Raw genomic sequence first — 18,228 nt, 5'->3', positions numbered from 1 at the left:
CCCATTATCTAAATCCCTAGACCCTTTTTGGAGCACTAGCAATAGACCAGGTATACTTCACACGGTCTCCACTATTAGAGGAGGGGTTATGGGTGAAGAACATGGGACTCCGAGAGGCTAAGGGACTTAGGAGCAGATAAAGAGGCTACAAGACTCAGGTGTGTTGACACCAAGTGTGTGCTCCATGTTTTCTCCCCTGCTCTGGCCTCACACCCCAGCTTCCAGAAGGAGTTTTTTGCTGATGCAGTTCTGTTCAGCTGACTGCCCAGCTCAGCCTTCCTCTTGGTGCCCATGGCGCTGATGGGATCACGGATCATCAGCCTGGTGTATTCCCAGTATCAAAGAATAGCAAAGTGGGCAAGTCCAATAGCTGCGCTTAAACATGGGGCTGTGAAGTTCTCGGAGGGGTTACTCAAGATCACACAGCAAATCAGGGACAGAGTTAGGACCAGCCCTTTGCTCTTCTGATTTCTAGACTCATTTCTCTTATACTTTTTTTTTGTGACGTGTTTTATATTTTGCCAAATGTCTTTTTTTTAAAGATTTTATTTATTTATGAGAGACACACAAAGAGAGGCAGAGACATAGAGGGAGAAGCAGACTCCTCATAGGAGCCGGATGCGGGACTTGATCCCTGGACTGGGATCATGCTCTGAGCCAAAGGCAGAGGCTCATCCATTGAGCCACCCAGGTGTCCCCATATTTTGTCAAATCTTGGCATACAGACTCTCATATGCTCCTTGCCATTGCTCTGTATGATGGATGTTTCCTTTCTAACAGATGTGATGACTGAGGCCCACAGAAGCAAAGGGACTTTCCCAAGATCACACAGCTAGGTAAGTGATAACCATGGGACATTTAGAAAGAGCTGAATTTAAAAATGTGGCATGGGATAGTAATGGTAAGGATTCAGCAGAAAATCCCACATGTGTCCAAGCACAAAAGACACAGGGGGACCTGGAAGTAGCAAGCCAGGAGCCAGATTCATGCTCCTGGTAGCTCAGGGCTCTGAGGTCTCTTCTCTGCTGCCCTGTGTGTCTGATCTTTATCATTTCTGCAAGGCCTCCACTTTTCTTCCCTATTGCACCAGCTTCTCTGTGACTTTAGTTATCACCACACTGACTCCAGGTCGTTGGTACCTCAGGCACCCACACGCCACTGACATAGACATTGACAGTGTCACCATTTTGAATTCTTAGCAGAGAATTGTCCTCCAGACTGGGGCAGGTGTACACCCTTGGTACAATTCAGCAGTGGCCAGGTGTTGGCTTGGTCCCCTGCTGCCAATGTGGTTACCTAATGCCTCGCCTTCTATGGGTGAGCTAGGTTTCCAGAGAAGGACCTGTGGGTAGCCAGGCATCCTATATTCTATTATAGGTATGAATCCAGATATCCTGATTTATTTTCCAGTGCCACAGCTGCCCTCTCTGTCTTTCCCTTTGCATCCCACTCAACAAAGGTTTGATGGAATTGGTGCAGGCTACCGTGCAAGGTGCTATGTGCATGACTCAGCTTCTGTCACCTCTGACCTCCCTCCCCTAAGGCCAAGGACAGAACAGGAAGTACTTGTCTCCTTGATAGGCAGACCACCATGCAGAGCCTTGGCAAGGAGAACCACAGCTCTGTGTTTGAGTTCATCCTCCTGGGCTTCTCCAGTGACTCACAGGTCAGAATATCCCTGTTCTCCTTCTTCCTTCTCCTCTACCTCATCACTATTCTGGGAAATGGACTCATTGTGACCCTGATCTACCTGGACTCACACCTCCACATGCCCATGTACTACTTTCTCAGTGTCCTCTCTTTGGTGGACATGAGTTATGTCACTACCACCATGCCCCAGATGTTGATTAATATGGTGTGTCCAAAGAAAACCATCTCTTGGGGAGCTTGTGTAGCCCAGATGTTTATCTTCTTGGTCTTGGGCATTGCTGAGTGCGTCCTCTATGCCATTATGGCCTATGACAGGTATGTGGCCATTTGCTTTCCCCTTCATTATCCCCTTCTCATGAGCCGCCCCATTTGTATCAAGATGGTCACAGGTTGTTGGACCATTAGCATAGCTGGCGCCCTGATCTACACTGTCTTCACCATGCATCTGCCTTATTGTGGTCCCCACAAGATAAACCACTTCTTCTGTGAGGTCCCTGCCGTCTTGAAGTTGGCCTGTGCAGATACATCTTTCAATGACCGCTTGGACTTCATCTTGGGATTCATCCTACTCTTGGTCCCATTCTCCCTCATCCTGGCCTCCTATGTCCGAATCTTTGCCTCCATCTTAAGAATCCACTCATCCCAAGGGAGGCTCAAGTCTTTCTCCACATGTGCTTCCCACATCACTGTGGTTATCATGTTCTATGGGCCAGCCATGATCATGTACATGAGGCCTGGCTCCTGGTATGACCCAGAGCGGGACAAGAAGCTAGCACTGTTCTACAATGTTGTCTCTGCCTTCCTCAACCCCATCATCTACAGCCTCCGGAACAAAGATGTAAAAGGGGCCTTTATGAATGTACTCGGTAACAGAAGGACATCTCAGTGACCCAGGATGCTTCAGACTTGTCGAGAGTCTTGGTGGGGTTCATTTGGTATCATATATCAGTTCTAACCAACCTGAGCCTTTCTGGGGTGTGAGCAACCAAGTTAGAGATGGCTCTGTGGCTACCCCTAAACTGAAAGTTTCTATTGGCTGCCACCATCCCAATGACTCAGTTGAGTGTCAAGAGCAAAGACTTTCGGGATCCCTGGGTGGCGCAGCGGTTCGGCGCCTGCCTTTGGCCCAGGGCGCGATCCTGGAGACCCGGGATCGAATCCCACGTCGGGCTCCCGGTGCATGGAGCCTGCTTCTCCCTCTGCCTGTGTCTCTGCCTCTCTCTCTCTCTCTGTGACTATCATAAAAAAAAAAAAAAAAAAAGAGCAAAGACTTTCTTCCCCAGTAAGTATGTCATGGTTCAAGGCCATTGCTTTTCCTGGTTCTCTCCTCACCTCTGGAAGTTTGTCAGGTCAGTCTGATCACAGAAAATGTGTCAATATGCACACATGCTTTTTTTCTACAGTGTGAGGGATTTGGGGGTGAAAATGACGTAAATAGTAGATAGGTCATGCAGTAAACAGTCTTTACATGTGCTTACAAGTAAGAATTAGCATTGCTTTTTGCTCCAGGAGCTATAAATTCCAAGCTAGAACTATTTTAGACACATCTATGTAACCATGTGGCCAACAATGGATTTGGTTTGGACTCAGCTTGACATACTAGCTCTCCCCTGATTTTGCTACTTAAATCTCACTTTTATTTTGAGAAAATAAATACTATATATATTCATAAATAAAAAGAGATGTATATGTATATATCTGTATGCCCTTATCTATCTCTATATAGAGAGAAAGGGAAAGAAAGACAGAGACAGGTACTCACAGAGAGAAATAATATAAAGATCTCATTTTTCCATTTCCCCAGATAAACACTTGTTAATATTTTACCATATTTGGTCTGAACCTTTCGTTCTTTTTTTAAACAAAGGATTAAATAATTACAGATACCATTGAAGTGCCCTTAGAATATTCCCAGCTCCTCTGAATCAATCACTACTATTAAACTGAAGTCTATTCTGTGTGGTTTTAAACTTTCACTTACAATCATACCCATAAGCAACACGTAGAATTGTTCTTATGGGTTTGAAAGTTTATAATGGTAGCATGATGTCTGCATTATTCTGAAAAAATTGCAACTCAACATCATGTTTTTGACATCTACTCATTTGATATACACAAGCCTAACACATTCTCTGTAGTGAGCATTTGAATACACCACACCTCATTTATCTAACAATTTTATTTTTTTAAAAAAAGATTTTATTTTTTTATTCGAGAGAGAGAGAAAGAGAGAGAGAGAGAGAGAGAGAGAGAGAGAGGCAGAGACACAGGCAGAGGGAGAAGCAGGCTCCATGCAGGGAGCTCGATACGGGACTCGACCCCAGGACTCCAGGATCACGCCCTGAGCCGAAGGCAGGCGCTACACTTCTGAGCCACCCAGGGATACCCTCTTTTTTTTTTTAAAGAGTGACAATACCTGTACAAGTGGGAGGGGGGAAGGGGCAGAAGGAGAGGGAGAGAGAGAATCTTTATTTTCTTTTGTTTTGGTTTTGTTTATAGAAAGGGAGCGGGAGAAGGGCAGAGGAAGAGAGAAAGAATCTCCAGCAAACTCCCCACTGAGCACAGAGTCTGATATGGGGTTCAATCCCAGGCCCTGAGATCATGACCTGAGCCAAAATCAAGAATGAAGGCTTAACCAACTGAGCCACCCAGGCGCCCCATAAAGTTGCTTTCTTTGCCCAAATTTCTACTTTTTTTTTTTAAAGTAGGCTCCTCGCCCAGCAGGGAGCCCAGTGCAGGGCTTGAACTCATAACCCACCTGAGCTGGATCAAGAGTCAGATGTTTACCAGACTGAGCCACCCAAGTGCCCTTCATTCACAATTCTTTATTGTCAAACATTTATTTACAATTTTCACTATTTAAATGATTCTGCAACAAATGTCTTTGAACATTTCTCCTCGTAGAAGGGTTTTTTCCCCCTAGGATTTATGTGTAGCAATAGACTTGGCGGGTGCAGAATCAAAGAAATTTCAAATTTACTAGGTACTCCTACTAAATTGTTATTCCAAGTAATTATGCTGATATACCCCTCTAGTTCTCATCAACACTTGACATTATTTCTTTATCTCAAGCATTCTAAAATTGCTATCTATCTCATAGATTTTTGTTTCATCTGTAATTCCCTGATTGCTAGTGAATTTAGCATTTTTTTCATAAGATTCTTGTAGTATTGTGTAATGAACTAGGCTCAGAAGCCAGTCTCCTTTGTTCTAATCCCAGCCCTATCTTTTACTAACTCAGTGATAATGGTCAAGGTATATAACTTCTCTGAGTCTCGGTTTCCTTATCTGTTAACAAAAAGAAAATAGCATAGACCTCAGGAGGTTGTGGGAAGGACTACATGAGATAATACATGGAAAGCATTTGTTGTAGTGAAAAACAAACTGTAAATGTCCAATGAATAGAGATACCGTTTGCTTTTTCTTTTCTTGATTTGCCATTTATTATATACTTTGGATCTTCTTTGTTTATTACATATATTGAGAATATCTTCTCTCAGTTTATTGCCTGTTTTCTTTATTGCAAAAGTAGTATATGTTTATTCTTAAACTTTTAGAACACAGATGCAAACAAAAAGAAGAAAATGAAAATTATCCATCACCTTAGACTTGGAGATAATTACTGCTAACAATTTCAGCATCTACATTTTAGAGTTTAAAAGATTTTTAAATTGTTTTTATTAATATTTTAAAAGAAAAACAATACAATTATTAAACTATTATGTGTTTTTATGATTTCTTAAGTGTTTTAAGCACTCAATTTTTTAAGTCAGATTCTCACTTTATTTTTTAGTAGAGTTGACACACAATGTAGTTTCAAGTGTTCAACATAGTGATTCAGATCTCAATACATTATGCTATGCTCACCACAAGTGTAGCTACCACCTGTCACCATACAATGCTGTTATAATATCATTGACTATATTCTCTGTGCTGTGACTTTTATTCTCATGACTTATTCAGTCCATAAGTGGAAGCTTGTATCTCCCACTCTCCTTCAGCCATTTTGACCATCTTCTTACCTCCCTACCCCCTGGCAACCATCAGTTTGTTCTCTTTATCTGTAGATCTGATTCTACTTTTTCTTGGTTTATTCTTTTTTTTTAGATTCCAAATTTGAGTGAATCATATGGCATTTGTCTTTCTCAGTCTGACCTATTTCACTTAGTATAATACCCTCTAGGTGGTCCTTCTGTGAAGCCACAAATGGCAAGAGTTCATCTTTTTTTATGGCTATGTAATGATTTTTTAAAAAGAGATTATTTATTTATTCATGAGAGACACACACAGAGAGAGGCAGAGAAACAGGCAGAGGGAGAATCAGGCTCCATGCAGACAGCCCGAAGTGGGACTTGATCCCGGGACTCCAGGATCACATCCTGGGATGAAGGCAGGCACCAAACTGCTGGGATTCCCTATGTAATGATTTTTAAATTGAATTGTACAATATGTATTCTTCTGTTACTTGACTTATTCACCCAATAATGGGTTTTGACATTTATTATGTTGATTTGTTTTTGCTGCTAGAGAGTATTCTTTTCTTTTGATGAATAGAATAATCACTTTCAATAAATAGAATTTTTAATAAACTTATGAATTTTTCCTTTATGGTTTTTCTTAAATGAACATGTGTCAAAGATTTCACTGAGCTCATTAATTCATGAAGGAACCAGTAAGATGTTAGGATTGGTTCAAAGGAGAATTTGACTTACAGAAATTTATATTTTCTGTCAGACAAATGTCATTTGTGTTTATATAAATAGGAATTATTTGCATTATCATAGACAGAAATCATTTGTCTTGCTACCAGTTTTCTAGAACTTAACAGTTTTACCTGCAGAGATATAATATATCCAAGGTCATAGAAAGTCAGTTAAAATAGTACATCCTTATAAAGTCAGATAATCCTCAGAGGGTCTGCTAGACAACATCTAGCACTGTACCAAGAGGGCACTGAGAAATCTTAGAAATCTTACAATATCCACCCTTGTAATCTTAAATAATCTTCAAAAATTATTCTTGATTTAAAAAAAACTGGTCTCATTATGTCTAGCCTCACTGTTTGTATCAGTGTAGTAGGAGTGTTTGTCGTATGGACCATCTCTGGTTTTCTTTGCAAATCTAGAGACACGCAGTATTGAGTCATTTTGAAAGCCACAGAATTAACTTCTGCCTGGAAGTTTCCATATGGAATCTCAAGTTGGACTTTTTAAATGCTCTATTATTTATTATACTGAGCTGGAAAACCAATCCCAAGAAATCCTGTCCTTCATATTTTTTTCTTTTTAAGGATTTTATTTATTTATTCATGAAAGATATACAGAGAGAGGCAGAGACACAGGCAGAGGGAGAGGCAGGCTTCCCATGTGGAGCCCTATGTAGAACTTGATCCCAGGACCCTGGGATTGTCACCTGAACCAAAGGCAGATGCTCAACACCTGAGCCACCCAGGCATCCCTCTGTCCTTCATATTTTACCCACAGTACCCATAAATTTGGGTGAATTCCTCATCTGTCAAGGCTCCAAAATTTACTTAACTTTTCCTGCTGGCCAGTGGGTGATATTTCTTACCATCTATAAGGTTGGGACCTTGTAAGCTAAATACTAGGTCACTTTTTCCAGGAAAGCTTTGTAGAGATTGAATTTACAAGTAAAGTCAACTCAACCCTTGCTACTTAATAATATTCAGCATGCCTGATTAAAAGGTATTAACTCTCGAATATAGTCTTTGTGAAACAATCAAGTTGACCAAGTATATCCCAGTTAGATAAAAGACATAGTTATTGAATGTGTGCTAATAAACGAAGAGACTAATTTAAGTGGTAAGTTAGTAACAATCAGGTGTCAGTTAAAAATGTTTCACTCCAATTCCACAAAACCTGGCTCTACTAAATCGAGTATTAGAGGCAGCTTCAGGGGAAAGAGAAAGGGCTTTCTCCTAACTCCAAAAAACCCAGAGTATGAAAACAATAGTAACAATGATCCAAACAAATAACCTCATTGGTTGATTCACCTCTATAGGAGTACTCTTGCTCTGCTGAATATTGGGCTAGCCACGCCTATCACGGAGTCACGTGATTGTTGGCAGGCATCAGTTCCCTGGTACGTTGGCCAGTGACCACTCTCTGGTCCTTGAACCTGGACTTCTCCCTAGGGCCGCTCACAACACACCAACTTACTTCATTAGAGCAAGAAATTGAGTCAGAGAGAGAGAAAGTTCAAGCAAAATGGCAGTCAGTCTTTTATTACCAAATCTCAGAATATCTCATTGTTGTTGCCTTTTTTTATTCATGAAAGGGAAAATGCCAGGTCCCACCTACCACCCGCCCTCCCACCCGTAGTTCGTTTCCCAGAGTTAGGAGTCTTTATGTTCTGTCTCCTTTTCTCATATTTCCTTTTTTTAATAATAAATAATAAATTTATTTTTTATTGGTGTTCAATTTACCAACATACAGAATAACACCCAGTGGTCATCCCGTCAAGTGCCCCCCTCAGTGCCCGTCACCCATTCACCCCCACCCTCCGCCCTCCTCCCCTTCCACAAGGGGTAAGGGGTGGGGATTACAAAAAAGGTGTGATTACCAGGAGATAGGGATTCCTGAGGGCTATTTTAGCAAGCTGCCTAAATGGTGGGCACATGAATGGAGACCAGGCGGGAAGTGGCAATCAGCAATCTTACATGACTTTTCCCACAGACGAGAACTATTAAAGGTTCATGAGCAGAGGAGGAACCACATTAGAACTGAAGGTTAGAAAGATCACTTCAGCAGCTGGGTGAAAACTTATTCCCTACAGAACCTGTGTGATATTATGATTTATAATAAGGGATATATATTTCATCTTCTGGTTCCTCCCACAGAGCTCCTAAGAACCTTGGGGTTTTCTATTTTTTATAATAAATTTATTTCTTATTGGTGTTCAATTTGCCTTCCACCACACCTAGTTCGTTTCCCAGAGTTAGGAGTCTTTATTTTCTGTCTCCCTTTCTGATATTTCCCACACATTTCTTCTCTCTTCCCTTATATTCCCTTTCACTATTATTTATATTCCCCAAATGAATGAGAACATACACTGTTTTTCCTTCTCCGATTGACTTACTTCACTCAGCATAATACCCTCCAGTTCCATCCACGTTGAAGCAAATGGTGGGTATTTGTCGTTTCTTTTTTTTTTTTAATTTATTTTTTATTGGTGTTCAATTTACTAACATACAGAATAACCCCCGGTGCCCGTCACCCATTCACTCCCACCCCCCCGCCCTCCTCCCCTTCTACCACCCCTAGTTCGTTTCCCAGAGTTAGCAGTCTTTACGTTCTGTCTCCCTTTCTGATATTTCCCACACATTTCTTCTCCCTTCCCTTATATTCCCTTTCACTGTTATTTATATTCCCCAAATGAATGAGAACATATAATGTTTGTCCTTCTCCGACTGACTTACTTCACTCAGCATAATACCCTCCAGTTCCATCCACGTTGAAGCAAATGGTGGGTATTTGTCATTTCTAATAGCTGAGTAATATTCCATTGTATACATAAACCACATCTTCTTTATCCATTCATCTTTCGTTGGACACCGAGGCTCCTTCCACAGTTTGGCTATCGAGGCCATTGCTGCTAGAAACATCGGGGTGCAGGTGTCCCGGCGTTTCATTGTATTTGTATCTTTGGGGTAAATCTCCAACAGTGCAATTGCTGGGTCGTAGGGTAGGTATATTTTTAACTCTTTGAGGAACCTCCACACAGTTTTCCAGAGTGGCTGCACCAGTTCACATTCCCACCAACAGTGTATGAGGGTTCCCTTTTCTCCGCATCCTCTCCAACATTTGTTGTTTCCTGCCTTGTTAATTCTCCCCATTCTCACTGGTGTGAGGTGGTATCTCATTGTGGTTTTGATTTGTATTTCCCTGATGGCAAGTGATGCAGAGCATTTTCTCATATGCATGTTGGCCATGTCTATGTCTTCCTCTGTGAGATTTCTGTTCATGTCTTTTGCCCATTTCATGATTGGATTGTTTGTTTCTTTGGTGTTGAGTTTAAGAAGTTCTTTATAGATCTTGGAAACTAGCCCTTTATCTGATACGTCACTTGCAAATATCTTCTCCCATTCTGTAGGTTGTCTTTGAGTTTTGTTGACTGTATCCTTTCCTGTGCAAAAGCTTCTTATCTTGATGAAGTCCCAATAGTTTATTTTTGCTTTTTTTTTTTTTTTTTTTGCCTTCGTGGATTTATCTTGCAAGAAGTTACTGTGGCCAAGCTCAAAAAGGGTGTTGCCTGTCTTCTCCTCTAGGATTTTGATGGACTCTGGTCTCACATTTAGATCTTTCATCCATTTTGAGTTTATCTTTGTGTATGGTGAAAGAGAGTGTTCTAGTTTCATTCTTCTGCATGTGGATGTCCAATTTTCCCAGCACCATTTATTGAAGAGACCGTCTTTCATCCAAGGGATAGTCTTTCATCCTTTATCGAATATTAGTTGACCATAAAGTTCAGGGTCCACTTCTGGGTTCTCTATTCCATTGATCTATTGTGCCAGTACCACACTGTCTTGATGACCACAGCTTTGTATACAACCTGAAATCTGTTGTATTCCTCCCTGTCTTGTTATGATCTTAGGGGAAAGGCTCCCAGTGCTTCCCCATTGAGAATGATATTTGCTGTGTGCTTTTCGTAGATGGCTTTTAAGATGTTGAGGAAAGTTCCCTCTATCCCTACACTCTGAAGAGTTTTGATCAGGAATGGATGCTGTATTTTGTCAAATGTTTTCTCTGCATCTAATGAGAGGATCATATGGTTCTTGGTTTTTCTCTTGCTGATATGATGAATCACATTGATTGTTTTATGAGTGTTGAACCAGCCTTGTGTCCCGGGGATAAATCCTACTTGGTCATGGTGAATAATTTTCTTAAGGTCTGTTGGATCTGATTGGCTAGTATCTTGTTGAGAATTTTTGCACCATGTTCATCAGGGATATTGGTCTGTAATTCTCCTTTTTGGTGGGGTCTTTGTCTGGTTTTGGAATTAAGGTGATGCTGGCCTCATAGAACGAATTTGGAAGTACTCCATCTCTTTCTATCTTTCCATACAACTTTAGTAGAATAGGTATGATTTCTTCTTTAAACTTTTGATAGAATTCCCCTGGGAAGCCATCCGGCCCTGGACTCTTGTGTCTTTGGAGGTTTTTGATGACTGCTTCAATTTCCTCCCTGGTTATTGGCCTGTTCAGGTTTTCTATTTCTTCCTGTTCCAGTTTTGGTAGTTTGTGGCTTTCCAGGAATGCGTCCATTTCTTCTAGATTGCCTAATTTATTGGTGTATAGCTGTTCATAATATGTTTTTAAAATCGTTTGTATTTCCTTGGTGTTGGTAGTGATCTCTCCTTTCTCATTCATGATTTTATTAATTTGAGTCTTCTCTCTCTTCTTTTTAATACGGCTGGCTAATGGTTTATCTATCTTATTAATTCTTTCAAAGAACCAACTGCTGGTTCTGTTGATCTGTTCCACGGTTCTGGTCTCGATTTTGTTGAGTTCTGCTCGAATTTTAATTAAATCTCTTCTTCTGCTGGGTGTAGGGTCCATCTGCTGTTTTTTCTCTAGGTCCTTTATGTGTCAGTTTAGCTTTTGTATTTGAGTTCTTTCCAGTTTTTGAATGGATGCTTGTATTGTGATGTATTTCCCCCTTAGGACTGCTTTTGCTGCATCCCAAAGATTTTGAACGGTTGTATCTTCATTCTCATTAGTTTCCAAATATCTTTTTAATTCTTCCTTAATTTCCCGGTTGACCCTTTCATCTTTTAGCAGGATGGTCCTTAACCTCCACGTGTTTGAGGTCCTTCCAAATTTTTGGTGTGTATTAGTTCTAATTTCAAGGCATTATGGTCTGAGAATATGCAGAGGATGATCACAATCTTTTGGTATCGGTTCAGACCCGATTTGTGACCCAGTATGTGGTCTATTCTGGAGAAAGTTCCATGTGCACTTGAGAAGAATGTGTATTCAGTTGAGTTTGGATGTAAAGTTCTGTAGATATCTGTGAAATCCATCTGGTCCAGTGTATCATTTAAAGCTCTCATTTCTTTGGAGATGTTGTGCTTAGAAGACCTATCGAGGGTAGAAAGAGCTAGATTGAAGTCACCAAGTATAAGTGTATTATTATCTAAGTATTTCTTCCCTTTGGTTATTAACTGATTTATATATTTTGCAGCTCCCACATTCGGGGCATATATATTGAGGATAGTTAAGTCCTCTTGTTGGATAAATCCTTTAAGTATTATATAGTGTCCCTCTTCATCTCTCACTACAGTCTTCAGGGTAAATTTTAGTTTATCTGATATGAGGATGGCTATCCCTGCTTTCTTTTGAGGACCATTTGAATGGTAAGTGGTAATCCAACCTTTTATTTTCAGGCTGTAGGTGTCCTTCTGTCTAAAATGAGTCTCTTGTAGACAGCAAAGAGATGGGTCCTGCTTTTTTATCCAGTCTGAAACCCTGCACTTTTTGATGGGGTCATTAAGCCCGTTCATGGTCAGAGTCACTATTGACAGATATGAGTTTAGTGTCATCATGATATCTATTCAGTGCCTGTTTTTGTGGACTGTTCCATTGAACTTCTTCTTAAAGGGGAATTTTAAGAGTCCCCCTTAAAATTTCTTGCAGAGCTGGTTTGGAGGTCACATATTCTTTCAGTTCCTGCCTGTCTTGGAAGTTCTTTATCTCTCCTTCCAGGTTGAATGAGAGCCTTGCTGGATAAAGTATTCTTGGTTGCATGTTCTTCTCATTTAGGACCCTGAATATATCCTGCCAGCCCTTTCTGGCCTGCCAGGTCTCTGTGGAGAGGTCTGCTGTTACCCTAATACTTCTCCCCATAAAAGTCAGGATTTCATGTCTCTTGCTGCTTTAAGGATCTTCTCTTTATCTTTGGAATTTGCAAGCTTCACTCTTAAATGTTGAGGTGTTGAACGGTTTTTATTGATTTTTGGGGGGATCTCTCTATTTCCTGGATCTGAATGCCTGTTTCCCTTCCCAGATTAGGATAGTTTTCAGCTATGATTTGTTCAAATACATATTCTGGCCCTCTGGCCCTTTCGGCGCCCTCGGGAAATCCAATTAAACCTAGCTTTTTCTTCCTCAGGCTGTCGTTTATTTCCCTTAATCTATCCTCAGGGTCTTTTAATTGTCTCTTTTTTCCTCAGTTTTCCTCTTTGCCATCAACTTCTCTTCTATGTCACTCACTCGTTCTTCCACCTCGTTAACCCTCATGGATATGACTTCTAGTTTGGATTGCATCTCATTCAATTGATTTTTAATGTCTGCCTGATTAGATCTAAATTCTGCAGTCATGAAGTCTCTTGAGTCCTTTATGCTTTTTTCTAGAGCCACCAGTAGCTGTATAATAGTGCTTCTAATTGGCTTTCTGACATTGAATTGTAATCCAGATTTTGTACCTCTGTGGGAATGAGGACTGTTTCTGATTCTTTCTTTTGAGGTGAGGTTTTCCTTCTAGTCATTTTGCTTAGTGCAGAGTGGCCAGAAATAAGTTGTATTGGGAAAAGGAGCAAAAGAGAGGAGAGAAAGAAGGAAAGATAAGAGAAAAAGAAAAAAGAAAAAAGGAAGAAAAAAAGGAAAAAAGAAGAAAAAGAGAAAGAAAAAGAAAGAAAGGAAAAAAAGGGTGGGGGAAGGAAACAAATCAAAAAGCAAAACAAAACAAAACAAAACAAAAACCACGGGGCAGTATCTTCTGATTCTGTGTACTTTAAGTCCCTTGACTGCCCCTGGAACTTGTCCGTCTAGCTGGTCTTCTGGGGGAGAGGCCTGTTGTGCTGATTTTCAGGTGTTAGCACTTGGGGGAGCTGCTCTGCCCCTGCCTGGTGCAGGGCTCAGTGGGGGTTGTTTACCCCGTGAGGCCCCAGGAGGAACAACCGCAGTGGCGGGGCCAGCTCTGGAGCCCTGGAGTCAGCTTCCGCAGTAGCTCCGGAGCTCTCCGTCTGCAGGGCCTGGAGGCTCCCAGGCGGGGCCGCTGATCTGCTCAGCTCGGGGCAGGAGCGTCCTCGCTGTCCTGGGCCCTCCCGGCCTCTGCCTGTCCCGGGGGGAGGCCGGATCCTGGGCTGTGTCCCGACGCCCTGTGCCCGGGTCTGCGCTGTTGGATTCGCGCTCCAGCCCCGCAGCCCCCACCGCTGAGCCGCCCCCGAGCCCCTCGAGCTGCTCTCGCCCCGCAGCCCCCTCCGCGAGCCGCTGCCCGAGCCCCAAAGAGCTGCTCCCACCCCGCAGCCCCCTCCGCGGAGCCCCCCCCGCCCCCGAGCCCCCCAAGCTGCTCCCACTCCGCAGCCCCCTCCGCGGAGCCCCCCCCCTCCCCCGAGCCCCTCCGAGCTGCTCCGGGTCCCGCCGTGCGCACTGCAGCCCTTAGGGAGCTCGGCGCCCTCTCCCGGGGTGCAGGTGTCTGTTAGTGTCCCCGGGCGCCTTGGCATCTCCACCTTTCTGGGGTTCTGCTCTTACTGCCTGCGGGTGCTTTTCCACCAGGGAAGGTTGGTGCAGCTCCTATTTCTCCGGGACGGGGTTCTCCTGTCCTGGGTACACTTGCCCCGGCCTTAGCTCAGCTCCTCGCGGCCCCTCCCCCTTGGAGGCCTTTTGTTCTTTATTTCTTTCCCCGCCGCCGTCTTCCTACCTTGATAGAAGCACGAACTCTTCTCCCTCTAGCGTTTCAGCTGTTCTCTCTTTAAATCTCAGGCCGAATTCGTAGATTTTCAGGATAATTTGAAGGTTATCTACGTAATTTGGTGGGGACAGGTGATTTAGGGACCCTACTCTTCTGCCATCTTGCCCCTCCTCCCCCTTGGGATTTTCTAAGTGATGAGAGCCATAAGGCTCTCATATGGATTATTAAGCCATAAGGGCATCTTTTGTTGTGTAAATGAGGTGACTTTTTGGATAACCAGTGGAGCCAACCATATGACTTGAGAAATTTCAGTTCCACCCTCAACCTCTGGGGAGATGAGAGGGGTGGAGATGGAGTTCCATCACCAATGGCCAGTGATTTAGTCAATCAGACTTAGGTAATGAAACCTCTGTAAAACCCTAAAAGGATGGGTTCAGAGAGAGCTTCTCAGTTGGTGATCACCTGGATATGCTGGGAGAGTGACATGCCTGAAGAAGGCATGGATGCCCTGTGGCCCTTCCCACATACCATACCCTATGGGCCTTTTCCATCTGGCTACTAATTTACATCCTTTTACAACAAACTGGTCATCTAGTAAGTAAATATTTCCCAGTCTTGTAGGACTGAGACCTTTACCTGTGGGATCTGACCCTATCTCCAAGGCAGATTGTGTCAGACTCCAGTGAATTGTAGGACACCGGCCCATAGGGGAGAGCTGCTTGGTGGTGTGGGGGAAAACCCACATTGGAATTTGGTGTCAGCATTGTCACCTGGCCACTTGAGGAAAGAGGTAGAGCACATAGCTACCATCCTGAGTGCTTGAGGTGGGCAGCCAGAGAGAGGGCGTTCCAGGCAGGGTCAGGGAAATGCCAGGAAAGAAGCAGCCCTCTAGAAGTGTGAGGCGATTTCAGGGTCAAAGGCCTCCAACCCTGAGGGTCTCCCCTGAGGGAGCTGGAGTCAGCTTTAGCTGGCTGTAGATACCACCAAATCCCGAGATCCCCTCCATGAGAGCAAGACGCCTCTGTGGCCTCGTCAGTGGACTCTGTGGGAGTCAGGCTCAGGAGAGCAGGGACCTAGAGATAGATCCTGTCACTGAGAAGGAAGCACCCATTTCTCAATGTGGCAATAGTAGGAGAGGGAGGGGATTTCATCAGGGAACAGAGGGTACAATGAGGCTTCCCAAGCCCTACCGTACCCAAGAGGCAGGCTAGGATGAGCCAGGTGGCCCAGCCTGAGGAGCCCTCCTGTCTCAGAAGACAGGCTCTGGGGCTTAGCTCACAGTGGCCTCTCCCTTATGGAGCTGCCAACTAAATCCTACCTATGGAATGAAGCCAAACCCCAGTCTGGCCCTTGGGGGACATATCAGGCCAAGTTCTAAATGCAATGCCAGCCCCCTGGGCCATCGGTGAGCAACTGGCCTTCTTATGCCTAGAAACGATGGAGCCAGAAGATTCTCTTGCCCACCGGGCAGGACAGATGTCCTCCCTACCCTCTGGCCAGAGACATGGAAAGAGGGGACTCCAAGGTCTTTACTGATATCTTAGAACCGCAGGGTGAAAGTTCTTCCTGTTACCTTCTTTAGTCCTTGCTGCTAGCCCTTTCTCTCTTGCTCTTCTCTGCACCAAGAGAAAAGCTTCCCACAAGTGATGTGACATGTATCCTGAGAAGCCTGAGACCTGAGAGCCCCTGGGCAGTTTAAGACCTCCATGGTACCATCCTCTATACGACACAGGAAACAGGGGCACCTGGGTGGCTCAGGGGGGCTAAGCACCTGCCTTGGGCTCAGGTCATGATCCCAGGGTCCTGGGATTGAGCCCCACATTAGAGTCTCCACAGGGAGCCCGTTTCACCCTCTTCCCTCTGTTGCTCCCTCAGCTTGTGCTCTCACTGTCAGATCAATAAACAAAATCTTAAAAAAAAAAGACACATGGAAATGTACCCATGTCCCACATTAAACATAAAGAATGGAATCACTGTATTACCATGTAAAAGTTGAATGAGCTCATGCTGACTGATAAAATATAACATTTTATATTAGAAGTCATTTAAATATTTACTCATTTTTATTTGGTGACATCCCTATTTTTCAGCCCATATTCTTTCCTTTAGGGTTTCTGATATGTCTGTCAGTTATGAAAGCCCAAGGACACTTTGCCTGCAGTACTTAATGGATGGAACAGCCCTAGGGATGCCACTTGGCAGATGAGAGTACATTTTCTTGGCCTTCATCACCCTAGACCTCCCATGGTGCCTCATTTTTTTTTCCTGGGGAAGGAAGAACAGCTGAGGAAAGACCTGCCCTCAGTACCCTGTCTGGGCCTTGCCCACATCCTCCCCCAGCATCTGCAATGCCACCCCCTTCCCCAGGCTAGACCTGGGCCTCCAGAAGGGCATGCCCTGAGGTCCTTGGGGAGTGAGGCTCCTCAGCTTGAGGCCAGGCCAGAGGCTGCAGGGACTGTCCCTCCTAGGGTCCTGGGGCCATCTGCAACTCAGAAGTGGCTTTCCGAGTCTGAGGGAGCCCTGCCCACAAGCCCCTCTGCTGCAGGATTATAAACTCAGGACAGCAATGCCCTCAAACTGTGCGGGGAACAGAGAGCCTTGCAGGGGAGTCAAGGAGCCCAGCGTGGCCTGTGGTCCTGCTCACTGGCTGCCTGACTCTCATCTCATGTCTCTGTGAGTGTGTCTCTGCCTTTCTCTTCCTTGCTTTCCATCCATCCCCTTCAGTCTCTCTCCCTGCATCTGTTTCTGCTTGCTGGACTGTTTCTCTGCCTCCCTCTCCAACTCCTGCAGCTGTGGCTCTGCTGTTCCATCCAGGTCTTCAGCACCCTCTGTCTCCCCCGCCCTCCTGACTCCTCACTGGGCCTCTGCACCAGCCTGTGGTGAGGCCCCTCTCTTCCGTCCCTGGTTCTCTTCCTCTCCGCGTCTATGGCCTCTGCAGTTCCCCTGGCCTCCCCACTGCAGCGTTTCCCTGGGTCTCCCCCAACCCCGCCTCAAGCTGGCCCTCGGCCCACCCCTCTGCATCCCCCCTGTCCACTCTCTTGGGTTTGCAGCCACCCGCCTGCTAGCTCTCCTCTTCCAGCCCCTTCTCCCTCCTGTCTCCACACCCTTGCCCTATGGCCCTTGTCCCTTCCCTTCCCTGGGTGACCTCTGATGGCTCTCCTGGGCAGCCGTCCTGCAGCACCTGCACTGCCTTCCTGGCACTCGCACTGTGCCAGGTGCTGACCTGTGCCCCCTGCATTCTGCGCCTCTGTGCCTCTCCTTGTGCTGGAGTCTCTTTTGCCCTTCCAGCCCCCCTCCCTTTCCCCATCATTTTCTCTGCTTTTGCTGCTTTCTGGGTCAAGTTTCTCTGGGTCATCTGTGGCCCCTGCAGGTCCATGTGGATACTGGGGGAGAGTGGGTATGTCTGTCTGTGTATCTGTGTGTATGTGTGTGTGTGTGTGTCGGTGTGACAGGGAAAGGGCTGGAAAAAGGAAAAGGAAGGAGAAATCATACGCCTTCAGACCTTGTATTTCCAAATTAGATATATTACTGTAATAAACCTCCATCTTTACTGATAGGAAACAATTACTGGCTCTGAGTCATGGCAATAAATTGCAACAGAGAAAGTTCAAAACTCTTGAGTCTTTCATTTCCTCATTGTGTTGCAGGAAAGCAGATATGAGAGGAGGAGATAAATGTAAGCACCCACATAAAAAAGCAAACAGTTTTCCTATGATTTTTATTACATCCTAACAAGGGAGCCTAGGCCCATGCCGCAGACACCCTGGGGACCAGAGGTTCACTCCGCACCAGGGCCTTGCAACTACACCACCCACTTCTTTCTTCTCACTGGCCACAGGTCATCATCAAACCTGGCTGTGAGGAGGTCAGAACCTGAGGCTCAGAGAGGTCAAGCAACTGACCCCAAGACACACGGCAAGCCAGCCAA

At 44.5% G+C, this 18,228-nt stretch overlaps 1 protein-coding gene across 1 annotated transcript; it reads left to right on the top strand.

Annotated features, from left to right (window-relative positions):
- Positions 1 to 1,591: 1,591 nt before the first annotated feature.
- OR13P4 (olfactory receptor family 13 subfamily P member 4) lies at positions 1,592 to 2,539 on the top strand. Its single transcript, NM_001389144.1, has one exon. It carries the CDS (start codon positions 1,592 to 1,594, stop codon positions 2,537 to 2,539), a length of 948 nt encoding a protein of 315 aa, NP_001376073.1.
- Positions 2,540 to 18,228: the final 15,689 nt, after the last annotated feature.

The sequence above is a fragment of the Canis lupus genome, chromosome 15, assembly GCF_011100685.1.
Source record: "Canis lupus familiaris isolate Mischka breed German Shepherd chromosome 15, alternate assembly UU_Cfam_GSD_1.0, whole genome shotgun sequence".
NCBI lineage: Eukaryota > Metazoa > Chordata > Mammalia > Carnivora > Canidae > Canis > Canis lupus.
Note: the sequence above shows the minus strand (reverse complement) of the source record. Positions and strands in the feature narration are given on the sequence as shown.

Excerpts from the sequence above, each read along its gene's own strand:
- OR13P4 (NM_001389144.1), top strand. The coding sequence starts at position 1,592 with ATGCAGAGCCTTGGCAAGGAGAACCACAGCTCTGTGTTTGAGTTCATC.